The sequence below is a fragment of the Podarcis erhardii genome (assembly GCF_964252035.2).
Source record: "Podarcis erhardii genome assembly, chromosome: 5".
Taxonomy (NCBI): domain Eukaryota; kingdom Metazoa; phylum Chordata; class Lepidosauria; order Squamata; family Lacertidae; genus Podarcis; species Podarcis erhardii.
Genome location: NC_138509.1, coordinates 35,798,661 through 35,821,081, shown reverse-complemented (window position 1 = coordinate 35,821,081; position 22,421 = coordinate 35,798,661). Strand labels below are relative to the sequence as shown.

Below are 22,421 nucleotides of genomic sequence, written 5' to 3'. Positions count from 1 at the left end.
CCGGCTGTGGAGAACATATGTTCAAGCAGAGATAGCCGCCCCCGTTATGTCGCCGCTGCAGGGGAGAGCAATGACGACCTTTCGGCGTACGGTCAAAGCCTCCCTTCAGAAACCCCTTTAATGGGGAACCCTGGTATCGCCGCCGCAAAGAGGAAGATGGACTAAAGGATTCAGCCCAAGGCCTGATACCGCCAAAGTTGTGACGTTTTGCTACGGAAAAGGCGAAACCTGCCAATGCAGGGAGATTCCTTTCTGGCCCTTTAACAGCAACCTTAACGTAGCAGCGCCCGCATACCTGTGAAGATAAGTTAACCTGCAAAACCTATGAAGAAAAATTAACCTGCAAAAGAAGACATTAACTGAGGGTAGGTAGGGTGGGAGAAGCTCTGGAGCCAAGTGAGGATTCCCATGTAAGATCCTCCCTCTATTGTGTGGGCAGGTAATCCCTCCCCTACCTGGCCTGGTCTCCTTGGCAACGCTTCCCCCAGGTGGGATTGGACAACTGACTGAGGTAGGCGGAGACCTCCAGGTATTCCACCTGAGGGAAGGCAAAACCAAGCCTATGCTGATGGGCCCCTGCATATCTAGGGCTGTGCACATCCACGCAAAGGGCGCCCCCCGTTTTAAGCGGGGAGCGGTCATTATGAAAAATGGCTCTTATCTTGTCATTTCTTTCCTTTAATATTTGGTTTGTAAAGGTAAAGGGACCCCTGACTATTAGGTCCAGTCGTGACCAACTCTGGGGTTGCGGCGCTCATCTCACTTTATTGGCTGAGGGAGCCGGCGTACAGCTTCCGGGTCATGTGGCCGGCATGACTAAGCCACTTCTGGCGAACCAGAACAGCACACAGAAACGCCGTTTACCTTTCTGCTGGAGCGGTACCTATTTATCTACTTGCACTTTGATGTGCTTTCAAACGGCTAGGTTGGCAGGAGCAGGGACGGAGCAACGGGAGCTCACCCCGTCGTGGGGATTCAAACTGCCAGAGACAGCTCAAGAGTGGATTATTTACACTAGTGCAAATAGGAACTGGCTTTCTGTAGAAGGTTCTGAATGAGTAGGTCATGCATTTATAAAGACCATGACACAAGGTGAAAATTCTCCCATGGAAGAAAACAGCAGACCATATTTTACGTGTTTGTAACCTGCCTGGAAACCATATGGTGATAACTAGGCTATAAATGCATATAAATATAGTAAGAGTTATTTCCCTCAAGATCACATGTCAAACCAGTTAGACCTTGTTAGCATATGCATAGTACTAATTATGTTGCAAACTATACAATATAGACAATGTCTGCATCTATTTTTTACATTGTTAAAAAACAACCCTGAAAATTCCAGTCCTCCACAGGATTCTTATCTTCATAGTTCCTTACAAAACATAAAGATATATGGAAGACTGTGGAAGCAGACAAGAAGTGTGAATAGACGAAGCACAACTCACACTATCTGCATTGTTTATAGTTTCTAGAGCTATCTTCACCTTGTCAGAGATGGTTAAGTGTTAGCTCTCTACTGCTGGTTTCCACTGGTTCCCACCATTGCTGGTTCCCACCATTGGCCATGCTGGCTGGGGCTGATGGGAGCCAGAGTCCAACAACATCCAGATGACCACAGGTTGCCCACTGCTTTAAGATATATATATATGTATTTAAATGCTAGCCACAGCATATTTTACTTGTCTTCTATTACTTTCTGAGCTCTGAGCACAGTACAGAGAAGCCAAGTTAACGTAGCCTTCCTGCATTCCATTTAATTCTGTCTCCTTTGGGTATAGCAAGGAAAGACCAACATCAAACATATTAACTGTTTCTTGGAACTGATGAATAATTCCTTTACTGTCAAGGCTATGAACATCTTTGATGAGAGCCTAATATATTGAAGACAAGAGTTTTGCTTACTGATATCCTGAACCCCTAAAACATAGAATAAGTAAATATATTACCTTCCAGAGTCATCTTGCTCTGTTTAGACAGGAGCAGGATCTTCAGATGATGCCTCCGTAAACAACACCACCACTACCAATTGCCACAGAGATTCCTTTTGTGTGTTTCACAAGAGACTATTTGATTCCACGATTGTTTTGTTTATTGTAAAGACTCGCGTAGCACTAATATTGTAGGCAGCTTCTTGATTCATAGGTCTTGAATGGAACTTGGTTTATAGGCCTTGAGTGGCTTCGGAAACCCAGCCAGATGGGAGGAGTATAATTAATAAATTATTATTAAAAATTATTATGTTTTAATAAGTTCCACGGGAAACACCCAGTGAATACAGACAATGCACCCACAGGGCTTTTTGGGAAATTGTGATCATTCCATCCCATGGGAAAGTGTGCAATTTGCTTTTTCTTCCCTGAAAAGGACTTGATGCACATCTATGTTCTCCCAATTTACTAATGAGGGATATCATGCACAAATATTCAGAAACAGTGGAGTTAATGTTATGGAAATGAATCCTGAATAGACGATCCATGACCTTAAAGTGATTTGCTTAATAAACTTTATTATGCAATGCCTATGCCAATAGTTTTTAAGCCACCCTTCATTTTACTGTGCAGTTCCTTTTAACATTCCTGCAACAATATATATAAAAAATAAGCTATAATATAAAAAATACAAAATATTTTTAAAATGAAAACCATACCTACAAACCCTAAAAACTATTAAAACCATTCAAACGGGTGTAAATTAATGTACTTTTTATTGGGCTTTGGGTGGAAAATGGTCACTTATGTGGACAGCGCTTGTGGCCCTGTGAAAAAGCCCCTCCCTTCCTCCCCCAAGAGCGTGAAATGACTTCATCATGGTGGCTGGCCACTGGAACATCTTCCTGACTGGCCACCTTCATGAAGTTTGAAATTACCCTATCAGGATCAAGCTGAGGGGTGGAGCCAGGATGGGGATAAAGTCCAACTGCACCCAAGCTGGGCGCCACAGTCAGCTGGAGGGCAATGAAGATAAAAGTAGTGGTGGGAGTCAAGCAGAGAAGACTCAACAGCAGCATATGGGAAGGGAGAAGTCCAGCAGCAGAGAGTGGAGTGGTGAGAGTTAACTTTGCAGCACACGGAGACAAAAGCATAAAAAAGAGAGAAGCTGGAATCCTTGCAGGAGCTAATCTGAGGAGAGCCTCAGAGGATTCACTACCCCTAGCTAAAGCCTCTTAGCGAACCACAAGTCTTCTAGTTAAAAAGAAGGGGGAAAACACCCTCCATATAAGCCTGCGAAAAGCCCCTAGATGGTCTAAATTGTGTCAAGGTGCTGTCGTTAAGAACAATGTGTAGTATTCCCCCCCCAAAAAAATATGATTCACTGTCTTTTATTTTCTAGGAATTTCTTCCTTCATATAAACTATGACGTTACATGTAATGCTCATAAAACACTTACCATCCCACCCTTTTCGTTTTAAATTTTGTTATTTTAAAAGTTTAAGTTTTAAAATTGAGATGTGTTTTTAACGGAACTTGGTTGCACCCATCACTGTGCAGCCTGCATTCCTGAGGGAGTGATTTGCCATTCCCCTCTTCTTCCTGTGAACCCTCAAAATCTCCACCCAACCTTCTGCAGCAGATTTGTAGGGTACATAGGTTGGGGCTGCAGGAAAGATGATATTTCCTGGGTCCTGCTCAGTAATATTCAAAAGTGACTAGCCGGCCTCAAACTGCCTTCATCACCCTCCATTCCTACCTATTTGCCCTCTCACCTTGTGGCATCTGCTCTTGTGGCAATGACAGGGGCACATCTGATTCATGCTTCATAGGAATGCCTGAAAAGGGCTTAGGAGTATGAGCAAACAGGAAGTTCACATTAGGATCTAAGGGTGTCTGTCACATTCTCTGATGATCATGGCATTGATGGTTTTAATGGCCGTAGTCAGGATAGAGGCCTGAGCCATAACAGAAGGACAGGAAAGAGAGGTTGCTGTAGTCAAAGTCGTAAGATGACTACTAGGCTCACCTGTGCAGAAACATGTGAACCAGAGTTGTCAAACAATTTGTTTCAGGATCAAATATGGCAAGAAAAAGAGAAGGAAGGATGCATCACAATGCTCCTAATTCAATAAGGTGGATGGAGACACTGTCCATGAATGAAAATGAGCAATATTTTATTTGTTTATTTAGCAAATAGTTTCTAAGTGGTTTGCAACTGCAAAATCAGTGCATAATTAAACGAAACAATGGGCAATCCATTGGGGCATTAAGGCACCCTTAATTAGAATATATATATATATACACACACTCACATAGCATAAAACTAATACAATAAAATCAGGAGTTCATTTCAGGAGAATGCCTGCCTTAACAGGTGTGTTTACATGATCCAATGGAATACCAACACAGATTGGGCCTCTTGTATTTTAGCCAGGAGGGAATTCCACAACACTGGCACCAGCAGTGAAAAAGCCCATTTCTGTGTTACCATGTCTTCTGTGAGGAGGCAAAGATTTGGAAGGATAGATGAGAAGTTTGCTCTGTGTTGTGCTGAGTTTTAAATGGTGATGAAACATCCAAGCCGAATGTTGCTGCAGGCAGCAGGAGCTGCAAGACCGGATGGAGATGAAGATTTCTGAAGAGAAAGCTGGGTGCCACCAGGATATGGATCCTACTGAAATGGAAACTAGTGAGAGAGGCTTGGAAATGGATCCCTGAGGAACTCCATCCAAAAGTGATGGTGTTGCTCATAAGTGAGATTAAACCAAACCTAGGATGAGATTCATTTGAGTGTCGTTCATACACAGACACTGTCACATACATGTTGTTGTTGTTGTTTAGTCGTGTCCCACTCTTCGTGACCCCATGGACCAGAGCACGCCAGGCACTCCTGTCTTCCACTGCCTCCCGCAGTTTGGTCAAACTCATGTTGGTAGCTTCGAGAACACTATCCAACCATCTCGTCCTCTGTCGTCCCCTTCTCCTTGTGCCCTCCATCTTTCCCAACATCAGGGTCTTTTCCAGGGAGTCTTCTCTTCTCATGAGGTGGCCAAAGTGTCGGAGTCTCAGCTTCAGGATCTGTCCTTCCAGTGAGCACTCAGGGCTGATTTCCTTAAGAATGGATAGGTTTGATCTTCTTGCAGTCCATGGGACTCTCAAGAGTCTCCTCCAGCACCATAATTCAAAAGCATCAATTCTTCAGCGATCAGCCTTCTTTATGGTCCAGCTCTCACTTCCATACATCACTACTGGGAAAACCATGGCTTTAACTATACGGACCTACAGAACTTCTCAATTCACTAAAACACCTTGCTTGAGAAACCAGTTAGGACAGGTTTTGCAAGTGTGCATGAATGCAAGAAAGCTTTAACATATCCGCCAACATTTCTTCAATGAAATGCTATTACATGATAATTATAATAAAAATTTTATTATTTATACCCCACCCATCTGATTGTGTTGCCCCAGGCACTCTGGGCATCTTCCAACATATATAAAAACATAATAACACATTAAACTTTCCCTGGGAAGAGGGATTGATTGTTAAGCTACTCTGACAACTGTAGCTCTGTGAGAGGAACAGGGCTTTCTTAGCAACTCTCAGCACCCTTAAGAAACTACACTTCCCAGCATTCTTTGGGGAAATGATAACTGTTAAAACGGTATCATAGTGCTTCAAATGTATGGGGCAAATGTGACCAAAACAATGGACATGATCCAGGGGAAAAAATGAAGCACCTTTAAATACTAGAAAGGCTTTCCACACCAGCATAGCTTACTGCACAGGGTTTGTTGTGACAGGTGTTAAAGAAAGATGTGTCAATAAAGGAAATGAAGTTGAATCCATCTTAGCAAAGTATTTATTTACAGAGACTTCCCCATCAACTCTATGATTTTGCTGTACAGGAGCCTGGGGGCACTGAGGCCCCAGAGAAAATCCCAGTGGTTCCAGTGTGATATATTTTCATAGTAAATCAGGTTAGTGATACGAGGAAGTAAGAAGTCTATATCTCCTGGGGTTGCAATTATGTCATTCCCCCCAAACCACACTGCAGTTGGCACAGTCATGTCCTCTATTTTATATTCAGGAGGAAAGCTCTGGAAAGTAAAAGACAGAGGATCATTAAACACCCATAAACACACAAGTGCTCTTAGTGACAGCATCTTGACACAATTCAGACTGCCTGTGGCCTGTTCACAGGATTATATGAAGGATGGGTTTTTCTTGATTCTGACTGGAACACTCATGGTCTTCTAACATGCTTTGAATAGGGTTGGAGCTCACATATTTCTAAGCTTCTAGGCATGTGACAGAAACCACAATCACACAACTACATACATCCAGGCCCTCCCTTCAGACTTTGGCCAAATGTGTGGTCTGAGGTTGGATCCAGCAGAAGGGTGGGGTTGAAGGAGGGGCCAATACACACATTCCTGTGCCCACCATGCTCTCAGCTTGTGGAGGAAAGCACCTTTAGGGATCATATTCACATTAACTCAGAGCTATTGCATTATTGTGGTTAGATTGTTGAACTAGGACTTGGAGACCAAAGTTTACATCTCCACTCATTCATGATGTTCATGGAGTGACCCTGGATCAGTCACAATCACTCTAGGCTTCCACATAGGGGAATAATGGGGAGGAGAAGAACCATGTGTGCTGCCTTGAACTCTGCCGAGAAAAGGTGGGATGTATATCAATAAATGAATAAAATAATTGAGCTTTCACCTGGGAAGAAATCTAAATGGTTAATATTATCTGGGTTGTGCTGGTACACAACAAGTCTCATTTCAGACCCAATCTAAATAAGTGTCCTTGATGCAGAGTTCTATTTTCACTGTTAAAAAAAAATTGCTCTCTCTTACCTGGTTATATATTGCCTGATTCTCATGCCCGTAGTCAAAACACCTGAATATTCCCGATTCTCTTACCTATCAAAATAATAGGAAAGCCATAGATATTATATGATACATATTACTGAGGATTGTGAAAACCCTGCCATTGAGAAAACTAAATCTACAATATTGTGGAAATTAAGGCAGCTTACAAAGAGGTTTACAGGGATATATATATATATATATATATATATATATATATATATATCCTCATTAGCAAAGACTTGTCAGCTCTGTCTACATAAAGAAAACCAGGATTTAAACTCCTATTAGAACAACAGTACAAACATAAAATGGCTTAATTTTTGTAGCGACTTCCCAGGGAATGTTAAGTGTACTAACTCTTCCGTAATTCTTAGGTGTGAGCTTTGAAAGTTTAGTGTTATATGAAACCTATATGAATTTGTGATTTTGAGTGTACATGCAAGCATAGAACTCTATTCTTCAAAGTGTAAAACTCTCTACCTGTTTCCAGTGTACAATGTTTTTAGATGATGTTCGATCTGGAAAGTGAGTTGCATATACATCCAGTCGACTCTGCAAGTAAAGTTTGAAAAACAACACTTTTTTAAAAGAAAGAAAGAAAAGAAAACAGAAAAGCTAGTGGAAAGAAGAAGAAAAACATCAGTTACCCTACAAATTAGTGCTACAACAATTGCTGGGGCAGCTTAGTTGAGAAAAAGGGTGAGCTAGAAAGTATACAAATATGCATACATTGCAAAGAATGGAGAGAAGAGGGACATTATGCTCCCCCTTGCATTACAAGAACAAGATTGGCTTTAAAAGGGGTTAATACAAATTCATGGGTGACATAACTACATGGCTATGTAATGTCTCTAGTGACAGAGGCAATATACCTCTGAGTAGCAGTTGCTGGGGAAAAGGACTAGGGAGATTGAGACCCTGCTTGCGGATTTCCTATAGGAATCAGGTTGGCCACTATGAAAACAGGATGCAGGCATGCCAACTCCATGAGGAATCCCAAAGTAAGTAGAACAAAATTGGGGTGAAACACACCAGACGTGCATGGCTTCAAATGTATGCGATCACTCCATGTTTGTTTTCTTTGCAGTTGTTGGCATCTGTTTGTCTTGAGAAGCGGGTAGAGTGCACCTCCGCAGTGCATTAGCTACTGCTAAAGTCACCTCCTTGGAGTGCAAGTCTGGCCATTGTGCATAGAGGCTGCCCAAATAACAAGACCCCTCTCTCGGCCTGGCTGATGTGGTCCAAAGGAAAGCAGAGCAATGCATTTGGCACCAGTTTGGCTGCAGGAGTTGCTGGAAGGAGGTGTACAAGGCACCATCCAAACAGTCTTCGGATTTGTGTAGGGCTTACTCAGCCTTTTCTTCTTCTGAAGATATCCCACATGGCAACAGCAGTTTAGGATCAGAGTCTTCCTTTTCTTAGAGGGGCTACTTTCCCAAGTTGATGAGCCCCATCTGCCCCTCACTTCTCTCTAGAGCATGTGCAAAAAAACACCTTCTTGACTGTTGGACCCACTATTGGTCCGCTCACATGCAGGGGAAGCCCCTAACCCACTGAGAGTTTGAGACCCATCAACTACCTTCAGCTGGTTTAACCAGCCAGTCGAAGCTGTTCCTGGAGTGTGGCCACTGGCAAAGCTGACAGCTTCTAGGAGCCACAAATAAGAGCTGAGTGCAGGGTGGGGGGGGAGGGACAAAGGTGGACAAACTACCCCAGAAGGAACATGACATGTCCCCCATCAAAGGTACTACCCCTCCCTATACACCCCACACACCCCTCTTTGCAGTACAGAACATTTCTACTTTTATTTATGCTAATTTCCCGGGTCTTGTTTCACAGGAAATATCAGTTGGCAGCTGCTCCATCTACTTCTCTTGCGTGCCAATGACCGCTCCCCACTTAAAAAACGGGGGGCACCCTTTGCGTGGACGCGTGCAGCCCTGGATCTGGAGTGGCCCCATCAACATAGGCTTTGCCTTCCCTCAGGTGGGATACCTGGAGGTCCCCGCCTACCCCAGTGAGCTGTCCAATCCCACCTGGGGGAAGTGTTGCCAGGGAAACCAGGCCAGGTAGGGGGAGGGATTACCTGCCCACACAATAGAGGGTGGATCTTAATTGGTAATCCTCACTTGGCTCCAGAGCTTCTCCCACCCTACCCACCCTCAGTTAATGTCTTCTTTTGCAGGTTAACTTTTCTTCATAGGTTTTGCAGGTTAACCTGTCTCCACAGGTATGCGGGCGCTGCTACGATAAGGTCGCTGTTAAAGGGCCGGAAAGGAATTTCCCTGCATTGGCAGGTTTCGCCTTTCCCATAGCAAAACGTCACAACTTTGGCGGTATCAGGCCTTGGGCGGAATCCTTTAGTCCATCTTCCTCTTTGCGGCGGCGATACCAGGGTTCCCTGTTAAAGGGGTTTTTGAAGGGAGGCTTTGGCCGTACGCCGAAAGGTCGTCATTGCTCTCCCCTGCGGCGGCGTAACGGGGGCGGCTATCTCTGCTTGAACATATGTTCTCCAGAGCCGGCCCATCCCCCCCCCACACACACACTGGATAACCCTGATGCTCCCTAGGTCCCCGGCTGGGGACTGGGGAGGGAAAACGCCCAATGCCTGAGCCAAGGTCTACCCACATTTGAAATTTAATAAAGTTGTGGCCAATTTAATCCCATAGCACGTTGTCTAGAGTCGTTATTCCACATGACGGGGGGGGGGACCACTCAGGATCTGGGGACTCCGCCTGTCCATGCAAAGACAGAAATAAGCACCTGGGATAGCACCACTTTGTGGTGGTAGTGGGGAACTAGGAAGATACATCTGATTGAAAAAGGGACCAGAATAAGAACTTGAGCCGTTTTACAAAGTGAAATTTGGGCAAGCGATTCCAGAAAACATTGGAAGTATAGTAGAAATGAAGGCATATTTGTTTTGGTTGGTTGGTTGGTTGGTTGGTTTTTTTAAAAAAACACTTTCTGATGTGAAATCAGATCATATCAGGGCTCCAGACATGTGCATCCCCAACCCCCAAACCAGTAAAAGTCAGTGGCGGCAATGCTACACCCATTTCCATGACAATAAATCCCATTGAACTGAATGAGACTTGCATCTGAATAGACATGTGTAGGAGTGTGCTGTAATAGGGCAATGCTAGGCACATCTACTCAGAAGTAAGTTCTCTTCTGCTCAGTGAGACTTGCTTTCCATGCATACCTGACTTCAGTCTTCCTCTAAGTGACCTTGCAATTTTCCATGGGGCTTTTCACCCCTGAAAAATGGAACCTCATGAAAATTCAGCAAACCAGTAATTAGCTACTGTGACTTCTTCACACGTCTACATACCATATTTATATTTGTAAAATTGATTCCACCCGGAAGGAAAATGGTATATGCACAGCCTGTATGCAGTAGTGAAACACTGCATATTGTGTTGATGAAGTATTTCCAAGCCTTGTAAGGCAGGTAAAATTCTCCTCTGACAAGCAGCCCCTGCAAAGATATAAAAGGTGTTACTTATATTGAACTTTAATTGTTTTTGTCTGACTGCCCTGCACATCCTCAGCCCCTGTAGGGTATGAGAGGGATCCCTTCCAAGGCCTAAGCCAAGGTTCCTACATCTGAAATTCAATAAAGTTGTGGCCTAATTTTAAACCCATACACTGTTGTCATGTCTCATTTTTTTTTTGGGGGGGGGTAGGCTCCAGGGACAGGGTTTAGCACGTGGGCTCGCAAAATGTGTTGCTTATATTGAACTTCAATTGTTTTTGTTTGCAGAATTAGCTGTGTCTCTAGAGATTTCCTTGTTGCTGTTTGCAACAAGGTTAAAATTGGAGAGTGAGAGGGGGCACCTATATTGTGACCCCAATGTCCCCGCATGCACCAGGGGCACCTATTCCATCTCCAACCCTGCTACATTCAGTGAGAAAGCTGAAAGGGGATTGTAAGACCATTCAGCTGAACATGCCTGGTTCTAATTGCAGGGAAGCTTGCAAGGATAATCTGACTGATCTACTTAGCAAAGGAAGGTTGAGATAATAATAATAATAATAATAATAATAATAATAATAATAATAATAATAATAATAATAATTTATTTATTTATACCCCGCCCATCTGGCTGGGTTTCCCCAGCCACTCTGGGCAGTTTCCAACAAAATATTAAAATACAATAGTCTGTTAAACATTAAAAGCTTCCCTAAATGTCTTCAGATGTCTTCTAAAAGTCTGGTAGTTGTTTTTCTCTTTGACATCTGGTGGCAGGGCATTCCACAGGGTGGGTGCCACCACCGAGAAGGCCCTCTGCCTGGTTCCCTGTTACTTGGCTTCTTGCAGAGAGGGAACCACCAGAAGGCCCTCGGCGCTGGACCTCAGTGTATGGGCAGAACAATGGGGGTGGAGACGCTCCTTCAGATATACTGGACCGAGGCCATTTAGGGCTTTAAAGTTCAGCACCAATACTTTGAATTGTGCTCGGAAACGTGTGGATGGATGAATCTGACAATTACATTTCTCTCGGTTTCTCATTTTCCCACACTTAACTTCAGTTTTTCACATTTCCACATTGGTTTGCAATTTTTATTTTTAAAAAGTCCACATGAAAATTGTCATTGTCCATTTCCCAGATACACACATTTTTGTATGTAAGTTTGCCTAGTACACACAATTTTTAAATAGCATTTCTCCCTTTATAATGCATTCCAGAAGCTATTTTAATTAATGTACGCATTTATTTGCACATTTTACTTCAGATTAGGAATTTTTGAGAAATGAGCAATTGCGTGCCAAGGCACCTGAGCCACAAAGTGCCCAGGAGAACAATAAAGCACACTGAAACGAAATATATTGGTTTATGGGTTCAAATAGGTCACAACTTAATTGGTTACAGATGTGAGTGGTTTGGCTTAGGGCCTGGGGTGAAACCAGGCTATATCTTGATTCCTGCCCACCTACAGGGAGTCCACTTAAGGGTAAACCACCATTAGGGGCACCGCGAGGGCAGGGGCATCGCAAGGTGAGTGCAGTGGGTGTCACCACTGAGGGGGGTTACAAACTGGCGTGCAGGGTCTCTGAGATGCGTGGCTCAGCGTGCTGCAGGCCCCACAGTGAGTGCCACCCAGCAGTTTGTCACCCCCCTCAGTGGAAAAAGACTGGGAGAGACCCTGTGGCTTGGGCGCCCGCCCGCCACCTCCCCTCTCAGCTGTAGGGTGGTTGAGGGGGAGGATGTAGTCAGACTCCTTGGAGGCCCCACAGAGTGTCCTGCCCCTGCTGGCTCCGCCCCCACGCGAGCCACCTCAGGCACCCAATCAGCTTGCTCCGCTGCTGCCCGAGGGGTCCCTGTAAGGGCTGTGACATGGCCCTAGCCCACACCCAGGCTTTGAACAGGATTCACACCCTGGATCCCTTTAACATGATAACCTTACTGAGGGGGGCAGGTGAAGGCTACAACCTCCCTTCCATCCAAACAAATGCTCACCCAATGCCTAACCTCAGAAAACTTGTGACGATTGCTACTCGGTGGGCGAAAACCAATTGGCTGGTGCCAACTTGCCAAGTGAAAAAATTCCTACCCAGCCCCAACAATATAGCAACCGACAATTGTCCATCGCAAGGTCATATCTGAGTCTAGCATGAAAAGAGGGTGAGTGGGTCAGGTGATCCAGCGATGGAGCGAGAGACAGGGTAACGGCTGGCTGCGCCGTGGTCAACTCGCCCACAGCCACACTCATACTGATTGGCTGGTGCTGTCCCATGAGGGCAGAACCCCAGCAACAACAATGCAGCCGGCATGATGTAGGTAAGAGGTGGCAACCTTCCACCCCCTAAGCGACTGTTGTGACCCGGGATGCTGAATTTGATTGTATATTGTTTTTGAAAGTGCATATTTGGTACATTTGCTTATAAATGCAAATTGTATTCAATTTCTCCTCCATCCGTTTCTGGGTGTGCAGCAGACACACCTGACAGATGCATATCCCCCCCCCAAGAGCTGATCTATTTAAACTTTAGTTTCTTTCTATTTTAGTTTACTTTCTTCGTTTCATTGACAGTGCAATCGACAGCTCACTGAAATTAATAGTAAAGCCAATTGATGTGATTGGTTCTCAAACACATTTTTTGTAGATGAAATTTTGCAGTGCATGAATTGCATGTGTACCAAATTTACCTTATATCTAGCATATTTCTAACTTGCCCTGCATTCAGAATAATCTCAGGGGAACACAACATTTCTGCAAAAATTGTAGTCTGCTATATTCTTCTATAGATACATGCAGTTTATAGAATCTTTATTTTCTTGCACACAGTAACCTAGATGAGTAACTAGAAATATTTGTCACGGATTTATGGTAGAAGTGACTTTTAGGGACCCATTAGCTTTGCATTTCTTGATTTCATCAGTCATGAAATAGTGATTGACCAGTACCTTGGATGAATATTCAGGAAGGAAGACACCAAGTTCGAAAGGAAGACTTGTTGCATACCTAAGAGAAATCACAGGAGCCAGGGCAAAGAATGTTTTGATTTTTTGAGACAGCTCTGGTATGGCTGAAAATGCTATGAGGCCTAAGGAGAAAGAGGGAGGGAGAAAAAACACAGTGAGCATTTAGAATCATGTTAAGTGATTCTCCAGTTAACCAAAAGGGTATTCCTTGACCTGAAAGCAGAGATGCAAAGCCTGTGGCTAGCCTCATATTATTGACTGGGGCTGATGGAAGTTGGAGTCTGACAGCAATCTGGAGGGCTACAGATTCCCCATATGTATTCTAAATGATCACTGGAGCTGCTGGGAGGAAATTGAGGGATAACAATAGATCTACCAAGGATGGAGAAACCCAAGTGCCACCTCTACCACTGCAACTTTGAAGCCACTTGCCAGGAAAGAAAGGCAGTGGATGTGATTATTCTGTTCTTGAAATAAGTTTCCCTCTTAATTATATGCTCATCAGGTGAATGAGCAGATGAACTCTGCCCTGCGAGCTACCAAAAACTACATAGTCATAGCCGTTCTAGACTCTGTACTCAGATCCTGTAGGTCTTTCTTGATTTAAGAACTGGCACCACTGTACCGCAATGGAAAGATAGTCTAAGGTAAATGGTGCAAGCACATTTTCTTGTTACCGAAAAGCCTTTAAATCAATCTCACTCTGAGAAATTGTGAACTCTAGGTGTACGTAAGCAGCAGGGCCAGAGCTCTTATGGTAGATGATGGGGCACGTTTTAAGGTTCCATCACCTAACTTCAGAACCTCTTTCCTCCCCTCTTTTGAAGCTGATGAGTGGTGGAGACAAGAGGACTAGTTGAAGACAGGTCATTGGATGTATCTTATGTTCAGGCTGGTGATTTCTGTCCCCTATCTATATCTACCATCTCTATCATCTATCTATCTATATCTATATCTATATCTATATCTATATCTATATCTATATCTATATCTATATCTATATCTATATCTATATCTATATCTATATCTATATCTATATCTATATCTATATCTATATCTATATCTCTATATCTCTATCTATCTATCATCTATCTATCTATCTATCATCTTTCTTTCTTTCTTTCTTTCTTTCTTTCTTTCTTTCTTTCTTTCTTTCTTTCTTTCTTTCTTTCTTTCTATCTATCTTTCTATCTATCTATCATCCATCTATCTATCTATCTATCTATCTATCTATCTATCTATCTATCTATCATCTATCTATCTATCTACCTATCTATCATCTACCTATCTATCATCTATCTGTCTTCTCACTTTTCCTGAAAAGCCCTATGTACTCCATAGTGGAGTCAAGCAAGGTCACAAAGGGAATGCAGACACAACAGTGCCAGGGTTGGCGCAAGATTGACTCCCAACACAGAAAAAGGGGATGAGCAGCTTATAGTGGAACAGCTTCCTCTAGAATCCAAAACAGCAAAACACAGGACAAAGTGAGCAACAGAGAGAGGGGGGAGAGAAGGGAGAAAGAGAGAAAGAGATGGGATTGTTCAATTTTAACATACCAATGCTAGCACCTTCAGAGTAGCCTACATAATACAGTTGCTTCTGCCCAGTTTTCTTCAAAATAAAGTTGATCACTGCTGGAAGGTCATACATGCCCATTTCATGGAAACTGAAATAGTAATTGGGAAATAAGATTGGGCTTTTTAAATTTTATTGCAAAATTAGTGACTCCTATGAGCTCACAAATATTTCACATTTGGGCCGGTCCACTCATGAAGTGAGGTGAAGCAGCTGCCTCAGGTGGTGGAAGCCCCTGAGGCAGCAGCCTTGCAAGTACCCCTCACACCTTGCCACCTCCACCACTGGTGGAGAAGTGGTGTCAGCATTGGCACCCATTTATGGTAAGATCTCATGGAGCATGAGAGATCTGGCGAGATTGCACCATAAACCAGTGCCAATGCCGCTTCTCCTCCAGTGGTGAAGAGAGTGTGGAGGGTGGGCAGAGGTGGTGCCAGTGGAAGTGGGCGCATGGTGGTGGTGCCAATGGAAGTGGGTACATAGTGGGGCACCACTTCCCATTTCAAGTGATGAAATGGGATGCACCACCCCTGATTTCCCTACAGTTGCCTTCTGGGAAGTTTTGTTTGAAATGTGTGTGTGTGGAATGAGATGATGGAGCCACCATCTCTACTCTCCGCTTTAATTTTTTTAGCTATGGGTTCCAGCAACAGAACATCACTAAAAATCACACACACACACACACACACGAAAATCTCATGAAGGGGAATCACACATAGAAAAAGGCAGTAGAGTGTGAAGATCCCCAGTCACTGCCAGTCAGTGTAGACAATACTCAGGTAAATGAACCATGTTTGCTTGAACCATGAACCATGCCATCAGAATAAATACATTCCAACAATGTAATCCATTCCAGAAGCCCGTTCGGCTTCCTAAATGTTTTACAACCGAGGCGCGGCTTCAGATTGACTGCAGGAGCTTCTTGCACTCAAGCAGAAGCCGCCTCGGATGTTTGGCTTATGAAAAAGTTCAAAAACCAGAACGCTTACTTTCAGGTTTTCGGTGTTCAGGAGCCAAAATGTTCCAAAACGGAGGTGTTTGGAAATCGAGATTTGACTATGCTTGGAAATTTCATTAATATTACCTACCTTCATAATTGGGATGTGGGTGGCGCTGTGGTCTAAACCACAGAGCCTAGGGCTTGCCGATCAGAAGGTGGCGGTTCAAATCCCTGCGACAGGGTGAGCTCCCGTGTTCAGTCCCAGCTCCTGCCAACCTAGCAGTTCAAAAGCACTTCAAAGTGCAAGTAGATAAATAGGTACCACCCCGGCGGGAAGGTAAATTGTGTTTCCGTGCGCTGCTCTGGTTTGCCAGAAGCGGCTTAGTCATGCTGGCCGCATGACCCGGAACCTGTCTGCAGAAAAACGCCAGCTCCCTCGGCCTATAGAACAAGATGAGTGCACAACCCCAGAGTTGTTCGCGACTGGACCTAACGGTCAGGGGTACCTTTACCTTTTTACCTTCATAATTTGGTATTGTATCACAGCTGATTGGCTAATAACCTATGTCCCAACAGTGACAAATCGGTCAGCATAGTTGAAGTGGGAGATAACATTGTCAATGGCTGTAAAGCTGTTCCTTTTTTGTTCAAACTACCTGAAATCCCAAAATTCATCCTGGTCAGTTGACAGGTTCTGGTGTCTCTGAGACCAGCTTGACCCTCTGCTGTTCCCCAGCCAAACATCATAGCCAGCATCCGCTAATATGAATCCAAAGCTGTTGTTGGCCAAATTTTCAACCCAGTAGCTAGCTTCTGTAATCAATCCATGTTGCAACAACACAACAGCCTTGGGACCTGTTTTGAAAACAAAGTCTTTGTTTTAACAAAGCAGACAAGAATTTCTGTACCCTGGTAACAAAGATGTTTTTGATGAATCTCCCATATTCCTAAAACATTCTTTATATTACAGTACATTACATCCATAAGTTGGTTAGGCTGCGGTCTCATCCAATGGCATGGATTTGAGCCTTGATTGTAGAGGAGGCTTGTTAGCAAAGCGCTATTCAAGCATTCAAAATATTTGTGAGGGATTAAAATGGGAATGGGGGATAGGCAGGCACCCACCAGCTGTGCTCCCAAGGCCCCAGTCAACACTGGGTGTGTCTGCCCTCTCACTCTCTTTCCCAAAAAGTCTCATGGGAGCTTGGAAGCATGCCCTGCTCAATGTGCTTCCATGGGGATGCCTCCATGTGGTCCTGGAAAGTCAGGGTTCTCACTTATGGGGAGGACTATACGGTAAGTATGTTCAGCTGATAGACTACGGATTTTGTTGTTGCTGCTGCTGTTGTTGTTAAACACACATAACAAGATACCTCCCACTGGAAGATTTTTTTGCCCAAAGGGTATTCTGTTAATTGTCAAATAATAGCCATCATCCGTTAACACTTCGTACTCTTCGCTGGGGTATCCATTGTAGGAAATCACCTCACTCTGAAAATAAAAAATAAAAAATAAAATGCTGAGAGCTTTTGATTCGGAATGGTTTAATCTATCTGCCAGGAAGGAGACATTTAAGCAGTATGTGAACAGTGTCATTATACGGTTTAGTCACCAGATGGCACAGGAGATGGTTGAGTTTCTGCTGTTTGTTCTCTTCTTGTTTAAGAGCTACAGATATCTTCATACACTACATTCAACAAGTGTACCATCTGTGCATTTTTGTACACAAATTGTTGAGTTGTACATAGTGATATTCACATGTAAATTTCATCAAAGGTGTGCCTTTGTTTACAGCAGTTGAGATGTGGGTTGATGCTGCTAATTTTGGTTTACTGTCAGATTTAGACTCAGGTCTTAGCCACACTTCTTCTTGTCCCACCACTTCTCCCTGTTGAAAACAGCTCTTTAGCACTCAATAAGAGCAGACGGCAATTCAGATTTTATCCAGATTGACGTTTGCTCCAATTTAGGGCTAAAGTTGATTTTCCATGGGAAAGGAGCGAGGCAAGGGGAAAATCCATTGGACCCATTCCTAGAAGGTTAGGGCCAAGCAGAAAACCACTCAGACCCATGTTTTCAAGGCACAGGACAAGCAGAAGTGTGGATGAGCCCTCATGCATGACCTCAGAGGCAGGTAGTGCTTCGCTGGCAGGAGGCAGCGCTGAGGCCAAGTCAGACAGCTCTTCTTTGGCATTTGGGATGTCTTGTCAGGACAGAGGCAGGACAGAGGCTTGGGCCCTCCCTCATTCCAGGCCTCACAGGCAGTGGCATAGCAAGGACAGGTGGTACCCAGTGCGGAAAATTATTTGTCACCCCCCCCCAAAGGACTTCCTCCCAAATTTTGGGTTCCTTCAAGCCTACTGACATCTCCCTCTTTATGCATGGATGGTACTGTTTTAGCTACAATAAGAATCACCACTCGGCTAAAAAGTATAGAACAGGGGTGGCCAACTCTCAAGACACTGTGATCTACTCATCGTTATCATTTATACTCCAGCCATTGTGGGCAGCTTCCAGCAAAATATTAAAATACAATAGTCTGTTAAACATTAAAAGCTTCGCTAAACAGGGCTGCCTTCAGATGTCTTCTAAAAGTCTGGTAGTTGTTTTTCTCTTTGACATCTGGTGGGAGGGCGTTCCACAGGGTGGGTGCCACCACCGAGAAGGCCCTCTGCCTGGTTCCCTGTTACTTTGCTTCTCGCAGCGAGGGAACCGCCAAAAGGCCCTCGGCTCTGGACCTCAGTGTCCAGGCAGAACGATGGGGGTGGAGACGTTCCTTCAGGTATAGTGGACCGAGACCATTTAGGGCTTTAAAGGACAGCACCTTTAAAGGTGCTTCAGAGGGAAATGACGGGCAGAATCCGAGACCTCAGAGAGGAACTGGTGGAGGAGGAGTGGAAGAAATTTAAGGACTATTTACAAAAATACTGTAAATTGTACGAATGTTAAGAAAGATGTAAGATTCGTAACAATATGGCTCCAATAAATTAGTAACAAGGAATATAAATTTAAATGTAATTGAAAGATAAGACAAATTTTGGATAAAAAATATCCTAGAATTAACTTTTAAAGAATAAGAGTTATTTAAACTCTAAAATTTGAGATTCAATATTGGACAATTATATAATATAAATTGAACTAAGTAAATAATTTGCTAGAAAAATTTATGTGTTCAGAGTGCAGGAACAAGAGATGTGAGGAAGTCCAAAGATGAGAATGAAATGTGGTTAATGAAAAAGAACATGTTTTTATGTATGTTGTTTATTGTTTAAAAATTTAATAAAAATTATTATTAAAAAAAATAAAATAAAGGTGCTTCAGAGGAAGTAGCCATAAAATCAGTGGACTATGCTTATTTGTCTTACATTTTCTGCTATTTTTATTCAGGTTTGACAGAAAATAAATACACTGTATAAATACATAAGCCAGGGCATATGAACTATATAAGTCTTGGTACAAATGTGGGTGGTACGGGATGTGGGTGCCGCTGTGATCTAAACCACAGAGCCCAGGGCTTGCCGATCGGAAGGTCAGTGGTTCGAATCCCTGCAACGGGGTGAGCTCCCAACAAGTGCCAAAAAGTGCAAGTAGATCAACAGGTACCGCTCCGGCGGGAAGGTAAATGGCGCTTCTGTGTGCTGCTCTGGTGTTGGTGTTCCATTGTGCCAGAAGCAGCTTTGTCATGCTGGCCGCATGACCTGGAAAAACTGTTTGCAGAGCGGACCAACGCTGGCTCCCTTGGCCTGTAAAGCGAGAGGAGCGCCGCAACCCCAGAGTCATTCACAACTGGACTTAACTGTCAGGGGTCCCTTTACCTTTACCTTTACCTGAACTACTTTAAACATGCAGTTTATGTACTTATGCATGTGTGTTTACCTTGTGCAATTATCAACATTTATTATGTATTTAAGACCCTAGAATTCCTGTCACAATATGAAACACACAAAATATCTCATGAGGAGCAAGGTGAAGTGTCAGAGCAAACACACCACAACTAAAAGCAGAAGCTGGAAATACCATATGGGAAGCCTCCAACTTGGGGACATTCTTCTCACATTGTATTATGTGTATGCTGTTGTGTATTGAGTCAAAGGATTTTATATCTGTATTATTATTGTCTGTATTTGCATTAGGGTAAAGTGACTGCCTTTTGGTTCCAGAGGGTACAGCTACTATTGGTTCATTTAAGCTGCTGTATTTGGATCCTCTGTCTTATTGGTTGCCTCCAAAAGTCAGGACTGTGATTGCCTGATATTGTTCCCTCCAAAATGTATCCTTTCTAGCTAGTTCCCTGTCCCTATAAATGTAGCTCTCCCCTCCTCAAGTCTTAGTCTTGTTGCGTTAATAAAGAAGTGTTACTAGAGAACTGTCTCCAGCATATTATGTCAAGAGAGCTGAAATCACAGACCCCACGTCACAACATATGCATCCCTTTATTCTGGCTTTGGAAAAACACTGATGATGCAGTCCAAGTAACAGTATGCAGCTTTCTGTCTCTGATGAAGCTCCTGCATTTTTAGAGAACTTTATGACCAGCTGAAATCCAGCAAATGACACTTTTCTCTACCTTGCATCTTCATGCTGGTATGTAGACAACGCTGATCAAGTGGTGCCATTTTTGTTCAACAGCGTGTTTTCTCTCTACTATGACCTAATGCTGTGTGCTATTGAATTTCCCAAAATACATCCATGCTTCCCTTGGGCAGAGGTAAGGTGTAGGAGTTGATGACTAATAAGGGTATTATAGATAAGAATCGATTCACCTTACTTGGTTAAGAAAAAGGAACAACATTGTGTCAGCAGTGCAAATATCCTCTCATCAAATGAGCCAATATAATTTGATTAGTTAAATAAATAACCAGCTATGTCCAGACATATAGGTCACCTACTTGCAAATTAGATTACTCTGCTTACTTACAGGCGGCACACTGATTAGTAAACACTTAGGTTCCTTTTCCTTTCCTTTTCCGCATCTTCTATCCTGCCTGGCTATTAAGGCAGAACTTCTAATTTGTAAAGGTAAAGGACCCCTGACAGTTAAGTCCAGTTGTGAATGACCCTGGGGTTGCGGCGCTCATCTCGCTTTCAGGCCGAGGGAGCCGGCGTTTGTCCGCTTCCACAGACAGTTTTTCCAGGTCATGTGGCCAGCATGACTAAGCTGCTTCTGGCAAAACCAGAGCAGCGTACGAAAATGCCATTTACCTTCCTGCTGGAGTGGTACCTATTTATCTACAGTCATACCTCGGTATAAATACGTTTCAGGATAAGTATTTTTGGGTTGTGCTCCGCAGTCACCCGGAAGTAACGGAGCATGTTACATCCAGGTTTCGCTGCTCGCACATGCGCAGATGGTCAAAATGATGTCACGTGCATGTGCAGAAGCGGCGAAACACGACCCATGCACACGCAGATGCGCTGTCATGTCTTACGTTCTGTTCAGGATAAGAAGGGGGCACCGGAATGGATCCCATTCACATCCCGAGGTGCCACTGTACTTGCACTTTGACGTGCTTTCGAACTGCTAGGTTGGCAGGAGCTGGACCGAGCAATGGGATCTCACCACGTCACGGGGATTTGAACCGCCAACCTTTTGATCGGCAAGTCCAAGGCTCAGTGGTTTAGACCACAGCGCCACTCGCAACCCAAAAACCATTTTGGCTCTTCTAAAGATTTCCTCTGCCTCCTTAATCCCCCTTGCCTGAGAACAGGTAGGCAGAAAGCAATCAGGGGAAGTTATTGAAGGGATTCCTCTCCTATATCTATGAACCTCCTTTGTATTAATTGTTTGCCCAGATGCTCTGCATTGAGTGGCATGGGCATAGCCAGGATTTATGTTGGGGGGTCAGAACTGAGTTGTCTGCAATGCAATTGGTCGGGTTGTTAAGTATTTTTATTTATTTACTTGATTGTGGGGGGCAGCTACACCCCCTGGCTACGCCCATGGTGAGTGGGGAGAAAATCCTTTGTATCCTTGCAGGATACTGGTGCAAGGCAGGATGAAGGTTTCCTCCCCACAACAGAGAGTTGGAATTTGGGGTAGGAGGGGGCACACCCTCCTAACATAAAGGCTAGCCCCCCCCCAAATAAAGCCTGGCTATGCCCATGGAAGGGGGGGAGTATCTCTGAGTGCAAAGATAAGGAGGGGATGGGTGAAAAGCTGTGCAATCTTCATCCATCATAGAACAGGGAAAGAAGGGAGGATGGAAAGGATTTGGGGGGGGGGACAGAATGAAGGGAAAGCAGGAAGAGTCTTCTCCCCCCCACCCCATCCTACCTTCTCACTCACAAGGAGCTGCAGTGAGAGCTGCTCTGCCTGAAGCCCATACAGTCAAATGACTGGCAGGTTAGTGATACCTGGATGTTGTAACCAGTGGAGGGGGGAAGGGGGGGCAGCGTTGTAGAGAAGCACCTTTGCAAAATAAAAATAAAAAAATCCTGGGGGCCCGATCCTGCCTTCCCTTGCTTTTCTGCTCCCTGATCTCCAGGGAGGTATGATTTTTGGGGAGGGGTCATCCGATCTCCGTGGGTCTCCACGTGCCAGAGATAACCAGGGAGCTCTGCGAAGTTGGCCGGGAAGTTGGTGGCGAGGAGAAGGAGGTCTGAAGAAGAGGGGACTGAGTGATTGGAAAGCTGCCTGCTTCTGAGACTGGAAGCTAT

General features: G+C 44.0%; 1 protein-coding gene across 1 annotated transcript in view; it reads right to left on the bottom strand.

Annotated features, from left to right (window-relative positions):
• The window catches only part of LOC309342765 (uncharacterized protein), a 72,865-nt gene that overhangs the window by 20,672 nt on the left and 29,772 nt on the right, over nt 1-22,421 (bottom strand). The window contains exons 12-22 of the mRNA XM_081863592.1: nt 17,138-17,255; nt 16,421-16,619; nt 14,806-14,915; nt 13,229-13,368; nt 10,150-10,296; nt 7,296-7,367; nt 6,801-6,866; nt 5,803-6,032; nt 4,385-4,541; nt 2,870-2,947; nt 1,683-1,874 (exon numbers count right to left, since the gene is read on the bottom strand). Coding sequence (XP_081719718.1) covers nt 1,683-1,874; nt 2,870-2,947; nt 4,385-4,541; nt 5,803-6,032; nt 6,801-6,866; nt 7,296-7,367; nt 10,150-10,296; nt 13,229-13,368; nt 14,806-14,915; nt 16,421-16,619; nt 17,138-17,255 — 1,509 coding nt within the window. The remainder of the gene's footprint in view (nt 1-1,682; nt 1,875-2,869; nt 2,948-4,384; nt 4,542-5,802; nt 6,033-6,800; nt 6,867-7,295; nt 7,368-10,149; nt 10,297-13,228; nt 13,369-14,805; nt 14,916-16,420; nt 16,620-17,137; nt 17,256-22,421) is intronic.